At 42.6% G+C, this 20,285-nt stretch overlaps 1 protein-coding gene across 1 annotated transcript in view; it reads left to right on the top strand.

Moving 5' to 3' along the window:
- ARHGAP35 (Rho GTPase activating protein 35) overlaps positions 1–20,285 on the top strand; it is a 115,750-nt gene that overhangs the window by 35,084 nt on the left and 60,381 nt on the right. Inside the window, 2 exon segments of the mRNA XM_037818892.1 lie at positions 4,015–7,890; positions 19,336–19,480. Of these exon segments, the coding sequence (XP_037674820.1) occupies positions 4,207–7,890; positions 19,336–19,480 (3,829 nt within the window). The 5' untranslated portion in view covers positions 4,015–4,206.

Here is a 20,285-nt window from a genome sequence, read left to right as displayed (position 1 = left end):
GTTGGGGATATTCTATATATGGTTGCCTGAAGCTTAATGGCTTTTCATAAATTGTTGAAATAGTCTCATTGGTGGAAACAGTAATTTGGTTATGAATAACGGTGGTAAATCTGTCTTATGGGGGTGTTTTGGAAACATTTCCTGTTGGGGAAAGAGGGTGAGGTTGCCTGGGTGGGAGGATCATATAGAAACTTCCAGGCATGTCCTGATAGAGCTGTTGTCAGTATGAAGTGCAGTAGCCACAGTAATACTCAGATCTCAGTGGCATTTTGGTGCCCTAGGAAATGTGTACTATCTTGGGAATGTCACCACTTCTTGTCCTGGGCATTTTGTAGAGGTGTTAAGAAAGGAAGCGAATTCCTCTTCTACCTTTCAGTTTGAGGCACTCTGGTGGGGAGCTGGTGTCTTGGTTAAACAAATCACACAAACAACTCTGGAAGCTTGGTGACAAGTTCTAAAAAAGCACTTGGATGTTGACCTTGTTTTATTACAGTGTATTTTTGTGACAAAGAAATGAAAGTAGTGCTGAATTATTTTCTTCTTTGAAGTAGTTGACTTGTGGTATAAAATGGGAAACTAAATGTTAGGTCATGTGTTTTTATTTTTCTATTACAAGTTGCTCTGTGGAACTCAAAATTAAAAGGAGTTACTGATATAAAGGATACTTTTTCTCTGTTGTAACTTTTCAGTTTTAAAAGGATTATTAGTATTGGCAAACTATTAGAATGGACATTCAGATTTTGCTGTTTGAATAGCTTAGTTGCCCACTAAGAACACTGGTTCCCATCAGATTTAAACTCTAAAGACATTGCAAAATCTTGGACATGCCCTGTCTTCTACTTTCTCTTTCTTTGTGGCCTTCAGATCATTAAATTTAATGACTCAGCTAATTTTTTTTTTTACCCACCTCTTAGAAAAGTTAACGTGCTTGTGACTAAGCATTTAGGATTATTTCCTTTAAACCAAGTGTTTGATACCGTTTTTAGATTATAACAATCTGTTTACCATGTAATTCAGTCCACTTGAGGAACTAGTAAAACTGCATTGTCGAGACATCAAAGCTAAGAAGAATGTACTTATACCAGGGAACCTATTAGGTGTCTAACAAGTGGAAAGTTACCAGGTATCTAAAAATTAACCACTCCCATGCCAGCTAATTCTCATTTCTTACAGCTTTCTGAGTGTACTCAGCTTTCTGAAGGTTTAAAATACCAGTTGCTGCATTCTTGAGTTGGGAGTGTTCCTCTCTTTTCTTCATCAGCCTTCAGATAACGAAACTTTTACTTGAATGGGTTAGATAGAATATCATGCCATTAAAAACTTACAGCTAAATGAAATGTTTAGTCTAGTTGAAAATGGAGCTAATGTCTCTATTTCTTGAGGTTTAAGAGCAGGTTGGTTTTTATTTTTTGTTCAGAGATTTCTGTGAAAGGATAGGTTATTAGACCCACTTTCCAGAGAATAACTGAGTCAAAGGATGACTTGCCATCTGCATGCAGCAGTCACTTGAAGTATGGCCCATGTCGCCAAGTTGCACTTTGCTTGACTCCAGTGGGTGGCCTCCAGATCTGCCAGACCCTGGGATGAGGAATTGATGGAGAAGGACTCTCTCTGTGACTTGGGCACCCCTGACTTCCTTCAGACCTGGGTCAGCATTCCCATCTGAGGCTCATTAAACCTGTGTCTCTTCATGGGTTGAAGCAGAATTACATATGCATACTACAGAATAATGGGCAAAAGCCTTTGATTTTGTACACATCTTTCTTGCTCACATATTTCAGAGAATGTAAATATGCTTTAGATATTCATAAGCAATCATAATTTTGTTTATATAAACATCACCTAGGGAAGTGAAAGATGGGGAAGGATTCTTTTTCCTCTTTCCCATGATACCTCACTTGTTCCTGCTGGAGTCTGGAACTTTGCTTCTTGAGGATCCTGCCCTTAGGTTATCTGGCGGCCGTTGCTTACCATCATTGAAATTTCCCTTTTTAAAATGGTCAGACATTTTTAGAAACCACATCTGCCAACATTTTGTATCCATAGAGGGCTTGGCTTTATGGGCTATCAAAGTAAGATATGGATGTTTGGAAAAGATCTGTGACCTTTTGAGGTTATCATAGGGGATAATTGTGTTTTCCCATTCGCTGCCCTCTGTAGCAGTCAGAGAGATTGACATGTGATGGTCTGATTTCCTGTGGCATTTCTTAGGAGATAGGCTCACACAAACATAGTAAGGTTGGGGAAATGCGAGGTTCCTACCAAGCATAAATGAGATTCAAAACAAAATTGCTCTGTTTGTTTATTTTAAATTCGCCTCTTTGTGGTTGTCTCAGGAGACTGTTCATTTGGCTACAGGTTCGGCAGTTGCAGTCGTATTTGAACATATAAGTAAATGGCAGTGAGTATAAACAGCACAGCCAGAAGACCATTTATGTAGAGGCAGCCAACGACGACATATTTTAGTTATTTCAGCTGGAAAGTTGCTAAAGGCTTTGTAAGACATCTCAATAACATTTCATTACTTCAGCTGTTAAAACTTTAGCTGGGTGCCACTTTTCAGCCACATTCTATGGTTCCCCATAGCTTTTGGGAAAGTCTCCAGACTCTTTGAAAGTGGCTTAAACTGATGTCCTTTATAGGTGTCGTTGCCCCACCCCCACTTCCCACCCCTAGTACAAGATTCAGTCTAGGGGCAGGTAATTGCATTTAGTTATGATGTCTCTTTAGCATCCTTTAATCTGGAACATTTCCATAGCTGTTCTTTCTCTAAGGTGACCTTAACATTTTTTGAAAAATACAGACCCCTCCCCACTTATTTTCTTTTTAAGAGAACACCCCTCATTTTGCATTTGATGTTTCCTTGTGATTAGATTGAAGTTCTGTTTTCTAGGCCATAACACTGTGCAGTGAAGTTGTGTCCGCCTCCGGGTATTGCGCGTTTGGAGGCACCCGGTGTCCTTCCAACCCTCTTTGGTCATGTTGGTTTTGATTGCCCAGTCAAGGTGTTGCCCTTCTTTTTCCCTCCTTTGCCACTAATAAGTAGTCTGTTGGAAGACACTTGGACTCTGCAAATATCCTGTTCCTCATCAAAATCCACCCCCCACGCCAATTTGACATCCATTGATGATTCTTGCCTGCTCAAGTTTTATTAACTCAAGTTCCTATTTTTCTTCAATAGATTGTAATTCATACTGCGCTTAATTATTTTGGTGCTCAAATTGTCTTAGATTTACCCAGAGGGAGCCCCTTTGAGCTGGCTCCTATGTCCTTGTGAGATGCCCATCATTTTTGGAGCATTTCCTTCTCTTCTTGTACAACAGGATGCTCCAGGCTCATGTTGTACTTATCCTTCCTAGCCCTGGAATCAGCCATTTTTCCAAGGAACCCTCACATCCCATTTTAGCATTTAGCATACTGCATACTTATGTGTCTTCCTCCATTAAATAACTCTCTTACAGTACATGTCAGTTTAATTTGCTGTTATATCTTTTTCGTGTGGGATCACCCCAAATAGAAACTGTATCCATTATGCAATTAACTCCCTATTTCTCTCTTCCCCTGCCCCCCTGTTACCTCTAATCTACTGTTTCTGTGACTTTGCTTCTTACAGATATTTCATATAAATGGAATCATTCAATATTTATCCTTTTGTGTCTGATTAGTTCACTCAACATGGTGTTTTCAAACTTCATCGTGTAGTAGCATGCAATAGAACTTCATTTCTTTTTTATGGCTGAATAGTATTCCATCGAGTAGCTATACCACGTTTTGTTTATCCATTCCTCTGTTGATGGACTCTTGGGTTGTTTCTGCCTTTTGGCTATTGTGAATAATGCTGTGATGACCATTGGTGTACAGGTATCACTGCTATATCTGCCAGCATAAGCTTGGCACGTTAAATGTTTACTAAATAGTTGTTGAATAAAAAGTTGATTTTTGTTATAGTTCATTGATTAAAATTAGGTTCCAAAATTATCATGCTGATGAGTTTTCTTTTTCCTCCCCATCTAGGAAGAAATATTGACTATTTGTGATGAGATGCAGCGAAAACTCACCTTGTACTGGTGTACAGACACTATGGGACCTGGCACCTTTGCTGCATGGGCAGTTGGCCCACACTGATAATGTTGGGAAGCCATCCGGTCCACTGGAAGACACTAATCTGATCTCGGAAGTGGTTGATTGTGGCAGGATGTGTCGACGATGATGATGGCAAGAAAGCAAGATGTCCGCATTCCCACCTACAACATCAGTGTGGTGGGATTGTCTGGGACGGAGAAGGAGAAGGGCCAGTGCGGCATTGGGAAGTCTTGTCTGTGCAACCGCTTTGTGCGCCCTAGCGCTGATGAATTTCACTTGGACCATACCTCTGTCCTTAGCACCAGTGACTTTGGTGGGCGAGTGGTCAATAATGACCACTTTCTCTACTGGGGAGAAGTTAGCCGTTCTCTGGAGGATTGTATGGAATGTAAAATGCACATTGTGGAGCAGACTGAGTTTATCGATGATCAGACTTTTCAACCTCATCGTAGCACAGCCCTGCAGCCCTATATTAAGAGAGCTGCTGCAACCAAGCTTGCATCAGCTGAAAAACTTATGTACTTTTGCACTGACCAGCTGGGGCTGGAGCAGGACTTTGAGCAGAAGCAAATGCCAGATGGAAAGCTCCTTATTGACGGTTTTCTTCTTGGTATTGATGTTAGTAGGGGCATGAATAGGAACTTTGATGACCAGCTCAAATTTGTCTCCAATCTCTACAATCAGCTTGCAAAGACAAAAAAGCCCATAGTGGTGGTCCTGACTAAGTGTGATGAGGGAGTTGAGCGGTACATTAGAGATGCACATACTTTTGCCTTAAGCAAAAAGAACCTCCAGGTTGTGGAGACCTCAGCAAGATCCAACGTAAACGTGGACTTGGCTTTCAGCACCTTAGTGCAACTCATTGATAAAAGTCGGGGAAAGACAAAAATCATTCCTTATTTTGAAGCGCTCAAGCAGCAGAGTCAGCAGATAGCTACAGCAAAAGACAAGTACGAGTGGCTGGTGAGTCGCATTGTGAAAAACCACAACGAGAACTGGCTGAGTGTCAGCCGAAAGATGCAGGCCTCCCCAGAGTACCAGGACTATGTCTACCTGGAAGGGACTCAGAAAGCCAAGAAGCTCTTCCTGCAGCACATCCACCGCCTCAAGCACGAGCATATTGAGCGCCGGCGAAAGCTGTACCTGGCAGCCCTGCCCTTAGCCTTTGAAGCTCTCATAACGAATCTAGATGAAATAGACCACCTAAGCTGCATAAAAGCCAAAAAGCTCTTGGAAACCAAGCCAGAATTCTTAAAGTGGTTTGTTGTGCTTGAAGAGACGCCATGGGATGCCACCAGCCACATTGATAACATGGAAAACGAGAGAATTCCCTTTGACTTAATGGATACCGTACCTGCAGAGCAGCTGTATGAAACCCACTTAGAAAAGCTGAGAAATGAGAGGAAAAGAGCTGAGATGAGAAGGGCGTTTAAAGAAAACCTGGAGACCTCTCCATTCATCACTCCCGGCAAGCCTTGGGAAGAGGCCCGCAGTTTTATTATGAATGAAGATTTCTACCAGTGGCTGGAAGAAGCTGTATACATGGATATTTATGGCAAACACCAAAAGCAAATTATAGACAGAGCAAAGGAAGAATTTCAGGAGCTGCTCCTAGAATATTCAGAATTGTTTTATGAGCTGGAGCTGGATGCTAAGCCCAGCAAGGAGAAGATGGGTGTCATTCAGGATGTTCTTGGGGAAGAACAGCGATTTAAAGCATTACAAAAGCTCCAGGCAGAGCGTGATGCCCTGATTCTGAAGCACATTCATTTTGTGTACCACCCAACAAAGGAAACATGCCCCACCTGCCCAGCTTGTGTGGATGCTAAGATTGAGCACTTGGTTAGTTCACGCTTTATCCGACCATCTGACCGAAATCAGAAAAATTCACTCTCTGACCCCAATATTGATAGAATCAACTTGGTTATATTGGGCAAAGATGGCCTTGCCCGAGAGTTGGCCAATGAGATTCGAGCTCTTTGTACAAATGATGACAAGTATGTGATAGATGGTAAAATGTATGAGCTTTCCTTGAGGCCAATAGAGGGTAACGTCAGGCTTCCTGTGAACTCTTTCCAGACGCCAACATTTCAGCCCCATGGCTGTCTCTGCCTTTACAATTCAAAGGAATCTCTGTCCTATGTGGTAGAGAGTATAGAGAAGAGTAGAGAGTCCACACTTGGCAGGCGAGATAATCATTTGGTCCATCTTCCCCTGACATTAATTTTGGTTAACAAGAGAGGAGACACCAGTGGAGAGACGCTGCATAGCTTAATACAACAAGGTCAGCAGATTGCTAGCAAGCTTCAGTGTGTCTTTCTTGACCCTGCTTCTGCTGGCATTGGTTATGGACGCAACATCAATGAAAAGCAAATCAGTCAAGTTTTGAAAGGACTCCTGGACTCTAAGCGTAACTTAAACCTGGTTGGTTCTACTGCTAGCATCAAAGATTTGGCTGATGTTGATCTTCGAATAGTTATGTGTCTGATGTGTGGAGATCCTTTTAGTACAGATGACATACTCTTTCCTGTTCTTCAGTCCCAAACCTGTAAGTCTTCTCATTGCGGTAGTAACAACTCTGTTCTACTTGAACTACCAATCGGACTACACAAGAAGCGCATCGAACTGTCTATTCTCTCATATCATTCCTCGTTTAGCATCAGAAAAAGCCGGTTGGTTCATGGGTACATTGTTTTTTATTCAGCCAAACGTAAGGCCTCCTTGGCTATGTTACGTGCCTTTCTTTGTGAAGTGCAGGATATTATCCCCATTCAGCTTGTAGCACTCACTGATGGTGCTATAGATGTCCTGGACAATGACTTAAGTCGGGAACAGCTGACTGAGGGAGAGGAGATTGCTCTAGAAATTGATGGAAGGTTCACAAGCATCCCCTGTAGTCAACCCCAGCATAAACTTGAGATCTTTCACCCATTTTTTAAAGATGTGGTGGAGAAAAAGAACATAATCGAGGCTACTCATATGTACGACAATGTTGCTGAAGCCTGTAGCACCACAGAAGAGGTGTTTAACTCTCCCCGGGCAGGGTCTCCTCTCTGCAACTCAAACCTGCAGGATTCAGAAGAAGATATTGAGCCCCCATCTTATAGCCTGTTTCGAGAAGACATATCACTGCCCTCTCTGTCCAAAGACCATTCTAAGCTCTCTATGGAACTGGAGGGAAATGACGGGCTGTCTTTCATTATGAGTAATTTTGAGAGTAAACTGAACAACAAAGTACCTCCACCAGTCAAACCAAAGCCTCCTGTCCATTTTGAGATCACCAAGGGCGATTTGTCTTATTTAGACCAAGGTCATAGAGATGGACAGAGGAAGTCTGTGTCTTCTAGCACCTGGCTGCCTCCAGATGGGTTTGATCCTTCTGATTATGCTGAACCCATGGATGCTGTGGTCAAGCCAAGGAATGAAGAAGAAAACATATACTCGGTGCCCCATGACAGCACCCAAGGCAAAATCATCACCATTCGGAATATCAACAAAGCCCAATCCAATGGCAGTGGGAATGGTTCAGACAGTGAGATGGACACCAGCTCTCTGGAGCGAGGCCGCAAGGTATCCATTGTGAGCAAGCCGGTGCTGTACAGGACGAGATGTGCCCGGCTGGGGAGATTTGCTAGTTACCGAACCAGCTTCAGTGTGGGGAGTGATGATGAACTAGGGCCTATCCGGAAGAAAGAGGAGGATCAGGCCTCCCAAGGTTATAAAGGGGACAATGCCATCATTCCATACGAAGCAGATGAAGACCCGAGAAGAAGAAATATTCTTCGCAGTCTGAGAAGGAACACCAAGGTAATACGCCAGTTTAGGGATGAGTCATAGGAGGGGCTTGCACAGTGTCTCGGTGAGAATTAAATGATTGATGATGACGATGACTTTTAAGGGCAACTTATTCTGGTGGAAAACAGCTGCCATGTGTGCGTGTGTGTATGTGTATGAGAATTTATTCTCTGTTTAGCTTAGGATAAAAATGTTAGCAGTGTCTCGGATAGCTATTATTTGCATCTCAAGTAATTGGGACCTTGAATAGATAGAGTTGTCTTTCTCTATAAAATAGTAGTTAATTATCAAAACAAGCAGATAGTAAGGAACTTGTCCATGTCCTGACAGGTGTCTGAGCCAGTTATGATACACTTGATCTTCTTTTACTTATACATTAGAATCCAGAATTGTGCACCTCAGTCTCTTGCTGCTACACATACATTTCATCTGTACATCTCTTAAATGCTCTTTATTCCCCTTGCAGTTGGTAAGAGGGATAAAGTGATCTGTAAAGGCTGCTGCAGTTTGGATTAGTGAAAAATTGGGTGTGTCTTTCATTTGCACTCACAAATCAGTGATGGGTCTTCATGTATAAAAATGAAAAATAAGCATCTTGCCACTGCAAGTTATAAACCTGTCTCATAATCATAAAATTGGGGTGCCATCCATCTCCATTAGTTGGTCTTTAAGTGAATCACCACTGATATCAGCAAGAGCTGTGGATTTTATTTAGGGACCACAGTGGGGCAGGGAGGGGACAGGGAAAGAAAAAGTAAACTGTATGCATTATAAATGTCAAGCCTGCTGTGTCAGGTGTAGAAGAAACAGCCCCAAATGCAACAGTGGATGAAGCTTGTCTGTCTTGCATAGAATTGCAGTTTGTGCGGCAGGTATCTGTAAGCAGTACCCTGTTCCCTTGGGCTTAGGCTTTCAGATAGAAAAAGTATTTCCCAACTTCCTCTTTTGCTTTTCCCCCATTTAGAGATGGGAGAAATACTCTTTGTTTTTCAGAGAAACACATCTTTGGTGAGATACCACAGCTGAACTGTGTTATATAATAACCCTAACTGAGCATTATGATATACAGAATGATTTCTCTGCATTTTGAGAGCTTTTGCTCCTCTTCCTAAGCCGTGAAACAGCAGAGAATACAAGTCACTTGTCTCAAAGTATTTCAGGTACTCCTGGAAAGAAAGGTTGCCAAAAATGTATATTGTTACAAGCCATATCAAATCAAGAGGATCTAGAGTTCAGGGTCTCTTTAGAGCTAACAATTCTGTTGTAAAACAAAACATGGAGGCCAACTCTGCAGCCCTTATTGGAGATGGAGGAATCCCTGGTGCCTTCGCCCCCCAAGGAAAACGTATCCACTTTGTGTTCCCTGGTGGTGTACAGGGAACTCCTGCCTCACCACTGGCCGGAGCATCCAGGATTTTCTTGCCTGAGTTCTGCCACCGCACCCCCACCCCCACCTATGCTGAATGTTCATAATTATGGTAGGCAGTCTTCTCCTTTTGTTATATTTCCCCTGGGCTTGTTTTTTAACTTGGAGTCCTTCATCTGCATTCAGATTTTCTTCTCCAAAGGTTGGTAGGAGGCAGACCCATCAAAAACATTCCTTATTTAGGAAGCCAGAAAATGGCCTGATCTGCCTCCCAGCATTTTCCCAAAGCTATCCTGTTTAATGTTACTGGAATCCAAACATTTTGAAAAATTTGACTTTCTTCTCTTCCTCCTCCACTCCAGTGAAGACTGTTGCCAGAACAGCTTATCCGAATGCTGACAGTCTTCTAATTTGTGGGGGTGGCTGCACACCTGGGAATTAGGAAGGTGACGTAATAATAGCATGCTGCGAATTTTAACTGTTTTTCTGACTTCTAGCCACATGTCTAATATTTGTTGAAAATGATGCTTTTAAAACACATTTCCAAACAAGCAATGCTTTAAAGAACACACATGCTGTATGTAGGCTCAGCAGAAAGCAGCTGGTTACTGGGAGCCCCCAAGACAGCTGTGTTGGTGCTGCTTAGGGGCGCTTCCTGCACTTGAACTTCCTTGCACTGGGTTGCTGGGTCAGCAGGCAAGCAGTGATCGACTCCTCATCTCTCTTTAGTTATATGGGCCACACCTCTTAAGTCAAATATAAATGATACTTCTGGCCCAACAGCAATAGCGTGCCAGGAGTTAGTATAGGAGTTTCCTTTGGAAAGAGTGAGTAAAAGGTGAAATCGTCTTTCCCTGCCTTGGAAAATCCGGCTTCGAAAAGAGTGTAGCTGCTTTGTCATCCTAATGCCGAGATAAGCAGAGCCTAATTCTCTTCACTGTTAAAATTGCTGCCTTTAAGAACACAGACTGACACTTGTTTTTCTGGAAAAGCAGGATACCATTGGGGGCAAGGAGTGGGGGAGACTGGGGCAGAGAATGCCAAGCCAGCCTCTATGTGGGGATCTGGCCTTTGATTCTTATTGGCATGACAAAGCAATACATTATTTATTTGGAGTGAGGGGGGAGCCAGGCACTCCAATTCCAGTTGGTAATGGAAAACTTACTCAGTCCCTCCTGTATGCCAGACGTCACTGGGGAAATGGCACAGACTCTTTTTGCCTGGACCTCAGCTCCTAGTTGGGGCAGCAAGGCCTGTGCAGCTACTGAAGATAGGTGGTCTGCCGGGGTGGGGGGGGAGGGGGCTGTGGTCAGGGTGGAGAGCCATGTTGTGGGTGGGTACGGTGGCATAGAGCGTAGTGCTTAGGAGCTCAGAGTCTGGGAATCAGAGGGCCTAAAGGCAGATCTTGACTCCACCCTGCCTCACTGGGACTTTGGCCACATGATTCACCTCTCCACATCCAGTAGCAACTTCCTCATAGGTCTGCGAGAAATGAAATGAGATAATGCAGGATAAACACTGAGCACACCTCCTTTTGGATAAGTGCTCACTGTTGGTATTTATTTAACTAGGCCCTGAAGAATGAGTAGAATTGAAGAGATTGCATAGGGTAAGGAAAGGCCTTGAAAGTAAAGATAAGTATGGTGTATATTCAAGGAAAGTAGAAGACAGATCGGGTCTAGCAGAAGAGTTGAGGAACCAACATTGTTCCCTTTTGTGTAAGTTTTAACCCTGTGTGCTACTTAGCTGTTCTCACAGCACTTACCCTAGCAACCACTGCAAAAGAAAAATAGGCTGTAGGTACTGGTGTGATCTGGTGCCTTGGCTGATTTGCTGGATTAGTTCTTTACTGTAAAATTGGAGTCTGAACAAGGGAAATCCTTTTCATTTCTCCTAATGAAAGTGCACACTGTAAAACTGACTCTCACTCTGGGTCCTTTTCCCAACTGAAGCATTTAGTAACCCACCCTCATAGTGGGAGCCTTCCGCAGTCAGTTGAATGAAATTGAAAATCCACGATTGCGCTGCTGTGGGTCTGTGAATGGAAGCTTTGTATGTAAAGAGCTGTTGTTGCACATGGTCTCTGTCTCCCAGTGCCATGCGTTTGCAAAGATGAGATCAGGACTGGCGGGGTCTTATTTTAAAGCCAAAAGGCAGGCTGGGGGTTCTTAACTTCACAAAATGTGTCATTTGGGCCAGCTCGAATTGCTGATTTTGGTGTGTTTGACCATGGATTTAAAGAGAAGACATTGGCTATTTACCCATCTGTCGGCTGTGTTCTTATTTTTGTTTTGTGTGTGTGTGTGTGTGTGTGTGTGTGTGTGTTTTAAGAGCAAACCAGACCGATAAAGAAAATCTTTCACTCACTGTAGCTACCCCACATGACAAGACAACCTATTGAAAAGCAAACCAATTCAATCACGCATTGTTTGGTCTATAAGGCACCAAGTAACCAGTTTGAGTTTGTGTCCTCCCCAGTGAATTGGCTTATTTCATTGGATTCAGTGAATTGGCTGGTTGTTGTGGCTTTGTGTGGACACAACTCTCATTTTGTGAGGCCTAGAACAGAGTTAAAGTTTCTAGTGTGAATAAAAACCAGTTGGGGAATTGGACTGCTCGCTCCCGAGAGGACTGTTTCGTTTTGACCGACAAGCTGAATGGTATGAAATGTGAGCTCTTTGTAACCTGCTCTGGAAAGACTCAGTGTGTGCTTCAGAAAAGGCTAATCATACTCAGTGAGCTTTAAGACCAAATAAATTCCATGGTCTTAAAAATGGGGCTCTGGCCTTGACCTCGGATTTTGGGATTCCTGAAATAATTTTGTCTTTTAAAAGACATATTTTCGCTCCAGAGCACATGCACCTTCCTTCTTAGGTGGGAAACGCTCAGTTAGGTGCTGAGCACTGATTGTACACCTGGCATTGTGCTGCTGGTGTGTTCATCTGGTTCACAGTCTCGGGGATGTGAGATTTTACCGGGGGGGGGGGGTACTGGGTTCTAAGGAATTGTACAGTAAGGCATTTTAATCTCAGCTAGGAAATCCAGGAAAGCTCCCCAAGAAAATGAGCTTAAGGCTCAAGGCTCAGCTTAAGGCTGAGACTTGAAGGATGAGGCAGGCAAAGTCGGTGAAGATGGAGACTTTGTGGAGAAACCTTTCCAGGCACAGGAGACAGTGTGGAACTTGGAGTTGAGAAAAATACAGCATGTTCAAAGGATTGAAAGGAGCCTAGTGTGGCTGTTGGCAGGGAAGTGAGGAGAGCCAGGCCAGATACCGAGGGCTGTGTATACCATGCGAAGGATTTTGTGCTTTGTACATTTTCTCTAACGTCCACTGTATGTGTGCAAGGTGTGATACCAGCCATTTTCACAATTTTTTTCATTTATTCCTTTTATCAGTCTTAGCGAAGTGGTTTTTTAGCCTTGTTTTAGAGATGAGGAAACCAAGGCTCAGAGAGATTTAGACACTTTTCCCAAGTTAGCATAGCTAGTAAGTAGAGAAGCTGACTTTTGAACCCTGGCCTTCTATCTCACACTTGCAGTGGGGGTTTACGAGTCCAGATAATCTGCGAGAAAGATGGTGATATTCAACAGTCAGACACACATACTTAGGCTACTCGACCAATGCAGTCAATTTGTTCATTTCAAATTAAGGACTTTGATTGTTGTCTTTGAAAATCCATTTCCCCACAGTATCCCCTAAGAATGGAATGGTGTTCTTTGTTTCTCCCTTCAGAAATCTAATTGAGTAGAGGACAAAAAAGACATGGAGACACTGAAATAGCAGTTGGAACTTTTAAGAAATTGTTTTGAACTGGTGTCACTGGTTTTTCAGTTTATTTTAGGCCCAGGGAACTGACAGAATGTGTTTTTGGTGATAAAAATAGACTGTCTTTTAACTGTCTGCCTTAGCTTACAGCACACCTGTTTTAAAAAAATATATATTACAATAGTCAACCCAGATCTGTTTTTCAAAGAACAAAATTGCTCTGAAGCCTCACTGAGCCAACCTTCCACCTCACATGATACTGAAATGTCTTTGTAAGGACCCAAATTATTTCCACTCTAGTCAGGAATTACCTCTCCTTCTATGGAAAGGCCTCCTGAATGAGTATTGTCCAGTGTTTGAGAGGAGGCAAGCAGATAAGAACCGAGCCATGGCTCTGGGAAGTCCAGATGGTGTACGCTGAATCCAGCAGGGCGTCTGCACTCCCTTACCTGGCACCCTCCTGTCCACTTAGCCCCGTTCGCGTTGTCCATGCAGCCTGAGAGAGCAGCAGCAATTGGTCCAGGTTTGCCACAGCCTTCATGCCCTTATAGAGCCGTTTATTTGGGGCCTGGGAGCAGACGACATGCCTTTCTTTTTCTATCGTGCAAGAGGATTAGGGATGGCAGGAAGGCCAAGACTTTGTGCTGCTTGCTGTCCCATTCCTTAAATAAAGATTCTCGGAGATGGTGAGTGACTGGCTCACAGTACCAGCTGCCAGCTTGAGGGAGACAAAGCCTAAACATTTGTGCTTAGAATAAATCTTCAGGTTTTCTTCCCGATATTGGGCTTAGATTTTTTTCAGAGCCAGCAGGGGGAGCACCGGTTAGCCAAGAATTCCTCTGGGTCATGAGTGATTAGCTTAATTGAGAACGTCCTTTTGAAGCTCTGTTGGAAATAAGGGAGAAATAATTGCCAATCAGAAAGGTTCAGTGGAGTATAGTGTGTGAAAAAGTGCTTTAGGGGAACCCTGTAGTAATACTGTTTATGGAATCTTTCCATTTTTCTAATGGAAAATTAGGAAAAAAATGTCCCAGGTACAGTTAATTCAGGGTTTGCCACTACACAGCCTAGCAAGCCCTGTGTGTGACCCTCAGGGGCTGCGCGTGTATCATTTTCACCCCTGGGCAGGAGAGTTGTCCCCATTTAGATAACACTGTCCCAGTTCCAGGCTACGTTTCGTATATAGCATTCCCCCTTTAAACAAACCAAATAGGGAATCCAGCAACCTGGATCCTGTTTTTATCCCTTTATTAGCTATGTTGCCAAGCATTTAAAAGGTTATGATGGCTGGTCATATTTTCTGACCCTAAAATCTGATCAAGTAATTTGACATGTATAAAGGTATTTATGGGGAACAGAAGACAATATTTGAAGTTAGCACCTTAGGGCCATGAAATAACTTTATCTGCCATTCCCACAGAAAGTAGAAAATTCTTTATCCACAAAGGGTGGCTGATCCTCTTGCGTGGGGCCGTGGATGATGTTGCCTGTGGGCTTATAATCCGCCTTGCCTTTTATTCTGTGGCTCAGTTGATCCTTAGCCATGTGCTATCTGGATCACTTTGCTTATTGTGGATATCTTTTTTCTACTAATTAGTTACTAATTAGACTGTAAGTTCATTGAGGGAGGGAGATGACTTTGGTCCTAGTATTAGCTCTGCCACTGGTTTGCCGTATAACCTTGAGTAATTCATTTAAAAAAATGGGGAGGGGAGCCAGGATCTTGCCCCCTAGGAACATAGGCCAGTAGAAAAATAGTTGTATGTATGTATAAATGACATATCATGCCAATACCTACAGAATGATACAGGGAATTAACCTCTTGTGTTTTTAAAATGAAAGTTCCTGTGATATAGTACCTTCGAAGTATGTACAGGACCTTTTTTGAACCTTACTTCCTCACGTAATAGTGAGAGCAGCATGTTGTTAGGAGAAGAATCAGAGACAGTCCTCATCTCAGCGAAATTTGAAAAAAATAAAGGAACCTTGGCCTCAGTGCATTAATGGGAAACTTTGTTCAACAAATTGTAACAGGTACCTACTGCACAGGAAGCTCTGGAATGCAAGCATCTTCTAGACTGATAGAAAGGTCCCTTCTCTTGGCTCTTTCTTATTCCTTGGCTGGCATTCCAGTCTTTTTTCTTGCCACCATAGAAAAACTTGGAGGGCCTTGGAGTGGGCTTGCCATTCCATACAGGAGCAGAGGCAGGTGGCAGATGGAGCTTCCTACTCTGCCAAAGTTGGGAGTTCCCCCTTTACATTCTTTTCTTGTTTCCAAAAAGCCAAGAGACCTGAGGCAGATTCCAGTCACCATTTTCCGTCTGTGCAACACTGGCATAAACTATAGGTTCATTTCTTTATTTCCTTTGCAACATACTTAGTATCAAAAATAAGAATCAGGCATATTTTTAAGGAAACCGTAAAGCAGGAGGTAAAGAACAATGGATTATGTTATTTATTCAAAAAACCTCTATCAAAAAGGACAAGGTGACTCTAGCTGGCCCATTACTTTGTTGGTGGCAGTGCTTTGTCATCATGGAGATGGCTTGTGTGTGGGAAAGAGCATGGGGTTTTGATGTGTGGGATTGCAGGCCTCTGAATCACATCTCTCTGTTCTGGGTAGAATCTTTCTGAGCCTCGGTCTTCTCTGTAAAGTGTGGATTCATAGCTCTGACCTTGCCAGGTGGTTGTGAGGTTCAGGTAGTTGTGTAGAATACCCAGCACGGTGTCCAGCCCTTAGCCACTCCTGAGCATCACTAGTGTTTTCATTTTGGACCCAGTCAGACTAAACTTTGAGGTACAAATATGTAGATTGTCCTCAAAGCTCTGGCTAGGGGTTTTTTCAATTGCCTGCTAAGTGAGTGCCCCCAAAGGGAGATGGATGTTGGGATGGTGTCACTTTCTCCCCTCCAAGGACCTGCTGAGAGTGGTTCCAATGACTCCCTAATGAGTGACACACTCTGGGGAAATGAGACATCTGGCAGGCCACTCAGGAGAATGACATTTCCATCTGAAATGTGCTCAGTAATCCTTCCGATGCTTGATATATTGGTTGTTACAGCAGACATCTGGCCCAACTCTTGGCATTCATAACAAACTCTGATTTCCTTACTAGGAAGATTTAGAATTAGTTGTGCAAGAATTTCCTGCCCAATTTTGTGATACCCTAGAGAGCCTTCATTTATTTCAGAGGTATTTTGACATTCTGTAAACCAAAGTTTGTTTAAATCTTGAGAGGGAAAGAGGAAGAAAGGGAGGGGAGAGAGAGAGAGAGAAAGCGGGAGGGAGGGAGGGAGGGAGAGGGAGAGAGATTTTATCCATGTCATTCAGCAAGGAGGATTGCTGCTATTGCAAAAGCTTGCTCTTCATTTCCTCATTTGTAAATCGAAGGGCTGAACTAGATCTTGGAATCTTGGAGATGAAAGGGATAGGAGCACTTGTTTAATGTAGCCTTCTACCCAAAGGCAGAATTCCCTTGACAATAAGTGTGGCAGGTAGGTTGCAGCCTCTGCTTTGAAATACTTACACAACAGCCCCTTCCTTTTTAAACAGCCATGGTTTTTGTTTTGTTTTGAAGTTTTTCCTGTATATTGGCCAAAATTATCTTGGTCATCTTCTTACATCTCCCAACATGATGCTTTGGAGCCATACAAATTAAGGCTACTCTCTTCTAAGTAAGGTAAACCCTCTAGTTACTTGAAAATAGCTGTCATAGTGCTCCAGTCTTCCCTTTTCCAGTTAAAGACAGCTGGTATTGTATGGGGTGGGTCTCTTTTACCTTTAGAAGTCCTCCAGATTATCGGAGTTCTTTTTTTTCATTTATTTAATTACCCATTTATTCATTCTGCCTATCCCAAGAACTTTCAGGAAGATGCAATGAACTCAGGTGGTTCAGAGCACAGAGACTGGGGTCAGGCACACCTGATGTGGGCAAGTTATTGAATTTTTCTAGGACTCAGCTTCTTCATCTATAAAATCGTTCTTAACACCTACACCCACAGATTTGTTATGGAGTGAGATAATGCATATAAAGAATTTAGTAAGCTGTCTGGTGCCTAGTGGGTATTAACTGATGGAGGCACAATTTTCTGGCTAATTTAGATTGCTAGAATTTTCCTATACTGTCTTATTCTAGTACCGAGAAGGGTAGAAGTACAAGATTAAAATTTGTTGTCCATTGGCAAGAATTGTGGTTAAAAGGCTGTATCGTAATTAGAAATAGCCCCCTTGCACTTTATCCTTCCAGTTCTCTATTTTATTCCTTAACAACAGTTTACTTGGAATTCTCAGTTTATTGAAGAACAATAATGTTGTTAATGTTAATTTTGACAGGCAAATTCTGCTGGATTGGGATTGCTAAAAAACTTGAATGATAAAAGATGGAAGAATGTAGCTTAAATACAGATGGTGTTCTTTGTTTATTCAGATTCCTTAGCTAACTGTTTAAACAGGATGAAATTTTAATTGCTTGCCTCATTGTTTTAAGGCTTTGGTCTTTGGTTGCAGCAATGAGTAACGATAGAAGCACTCAGCCCCTGTCTTTTCCATAATGAGAGCTTACATTTACTGAACAGCCGTGTACTGGGCACTGAGGCCTCCCCAGATAGCCCATAATTTCACCCTCCAAACCTCCTTGTGAGGAAGGTGCCATCCCTGCTGAGATGAAGGATGCAGGACTCAGGCCAAGTTACTTGACCATGGTCATAGAACTTGTCAGTCAGAATTCAAACCCAGGTCTGTCTGATTTCAACATTTAAATTCTTTATGTTGTATTTTATAAAAGTAGGAGATGGCTAGAGTCCAGAGAGGTTCAGTTATTTTGTGTAAAGGTACATGGTCAGCCATTCATTTGCTCTTCCTTACTTCTCTGGGAAAAAGCCTGAGTCTCTTTGCTTTGTGCAGACTCTAAGGGGAGCTGACAGCAGCGCAGTCACACCCCACCACCTGAGGGGCCCTCACTGGTTTTATCAGAGCCTGCATCACAGTGAGCAGGGACAGGCTTTGTTGGGGGCTTAGTTCTCTGGGATCCAAGGATCCGTTTATTGTGCAGAGTTCTCTGTACTGAAGCAGTTAGCAGGCTGTAGAGAGAAGGGATTGTTTTTGTCTTTGGTTTGTCATTTAGGTAATGTCATCCAGCAGCTTTGGCTGCTGTGAAAGAGAAATTAACTTGCCCCTTCTTTAGTGGACATCTTATTCTCTCAACTCTTCTTTTGTTGCCTCTTGTTTGTTCAGGAAGTCCTCAAAAAATCTCAGACTAAACAGGAAGTGATTTGTCCCCATAAAGGGGTACCAGAAGGGACAAGGATGGGCAGGATAAGGAGGCTAGTTAGTTGATCTGGTAGCTAGTTAGTTGTCCCCGTCAGTGGATTTTATGCAAAGATCCTTAAATATTTTAAGTTTATAGGCTATTCAGATTTCAAACTCTGCCCTTCCCAATTGGTCTCATCAACTTGGAAACTAAATTGCTGGAGATAAACTTGAGGCCATTTCCCTCAATCCCTTTTGGTTACTCTTCTCTTTAGTGTATATTTTAACAAAAAGCAAAAGTATTTCTTGTGGCTCTAGGAAGTCTATAATTTGTTCAGAGCATTTCTTCCCATGTGATCTTCAAAATAAAAGAGTTGAATACTTTTAGAACAGAATATCTTAATATTTATACTGTTTGTGAGCATGGTCTTTGGAGACAGACCCTCCCGGGTTTGAATCCTAGCACTGTTGCTTACTAGTTGTGTCGTTATTTGTCCTGTTTCATGAGCTGGCTTTACCTTTTCCTAAATGGGGAAGCCTTTGGGGATTAACCCCCAGCAAATGTCTCAAAGAGAATTCTCATTTGGCGCTATCAGCACTACCAGAATGCATTCTCTCTCTCTCTTTTCTGGAATGAGGATTATTAGTTTTTGATTTCATCTTTTTTCTTTGTAAGATTTTTAGCCACCTTTGGGTGTATGACATCTGTTATCTGTATGGGACATTTGAAAAACTTCCTGTTTACTCTGCAGTGCATCCCTGATAAAGGATATGGGTAGTCGCCTCATTGTTATTAAAGAAGTATAGCCTGCTTCTTATAAACACCTTTGTTCTAATAATGCAGTCTCACACTCAAGGTGTGACTTTGTGGCAACTTTCCAGCATTCTTGAGTGGTATTTGGAGACTAGAAAACACAAAATTAATGAGATGAAAGCAAGTAGGTCTGTTTATCCTGCTTGAAATCTTTCCAGCAGTTTCTGCCTCACTGTGGGTTCCCTTCTGGAATCCTTACTGATGTTTAAGTTGCATGTTGATACTCACTTTGTTTTTGTGCTTTCTTTTCTCTTTTCTGGACAGAAACCAAAGCCTAAACCCCGGCCATCCATCACTAAGGCAACTTGGGAGAGTAACTATTTTGGGGTGCCATTAACAACTGTCGTGACTCCAGAGAAACCTATCCCTGTTTTTATTGAAAGATGTATAGAGTACATTGAAGCCACAGGTAAGAGTGTTACCTTATAGCAGATTCTAGTTCTTAATGTCTGCCGGATATTTTCTAGAGTATTAATCCATCTAGAGATGCAGGAATCAGCTCGCATTTAGTGTGCACTGCTTTCTGAAGAGCAGAGCAGTCCTGACAGCTGTCAGACTTGAGGATCCTCCATTTTCACACAGTTTTGAAGTTGCCACGCAGGATTTTTTAGACCTTTCAGGGTGCGGGACATTCCGTTGTCAGTGCTGCAGTTGTTGCTGGTTTCGGTCCCTTCCCTGTGTTCCCACAGCACCTTGTCAACAGCCTGCAGCACATGGTTTATACGTTGCCTGTTTGTCTGTGTCCCCTGCAAGTCTAAATGCTCCTTGAGGGCCGGGAAAGAATTTTACTTATCATTATGTCCTCAGTACTACACTGAACACATAATAAATACTTGTTAATAAAATGGGTGAGTAGTTGTGACTATCAGTGCCCTTGGCCATTGATCAGGTGTCTGAGAGTCATTTATCGATGGGATTTTTTTCGAGGGTAAAAAAACAACTAGGGTGCTGGGATACTGTCTGGTTATGCACCTAAATTTCAGCTCCGTTGACAACTCGGTATTATCACAAAGGCAGACTGTCTTAAAATTTTCCTCATTGTTGTTAAAATGACAGCATTTTACATTTTGAAACCCATTGTAGCTTCCAGTTTCTTGCCATTATTTTCCATTATTGAAAGCACCTAGATGCTTTCAAAGCCGATGAGCTTTGAGGAGAAGGTGGTATAGATGGTATAGCAGGCCCATGGTAATGTGGATTCTTTGGTATTGATA

This window comes from Choloepus didactylus, chromosome 27 (genome assembly GCF_015220235.1).
Source record: "Choloepus didactylus isolate mChoDid1 chromosome 27, mChoDid1.pri, whole genome shotgun sequence".
NCBI lineage: Eukaryota > Metazoa > Chordata > Mammalia > Pilosa > Megalonychidae > Choloepus > Choloepus didactylus.
Note: the sequence above shows the minus strand (reverse complement) of the source record. Positions and strands in the feature narration are given on the sequence as shown.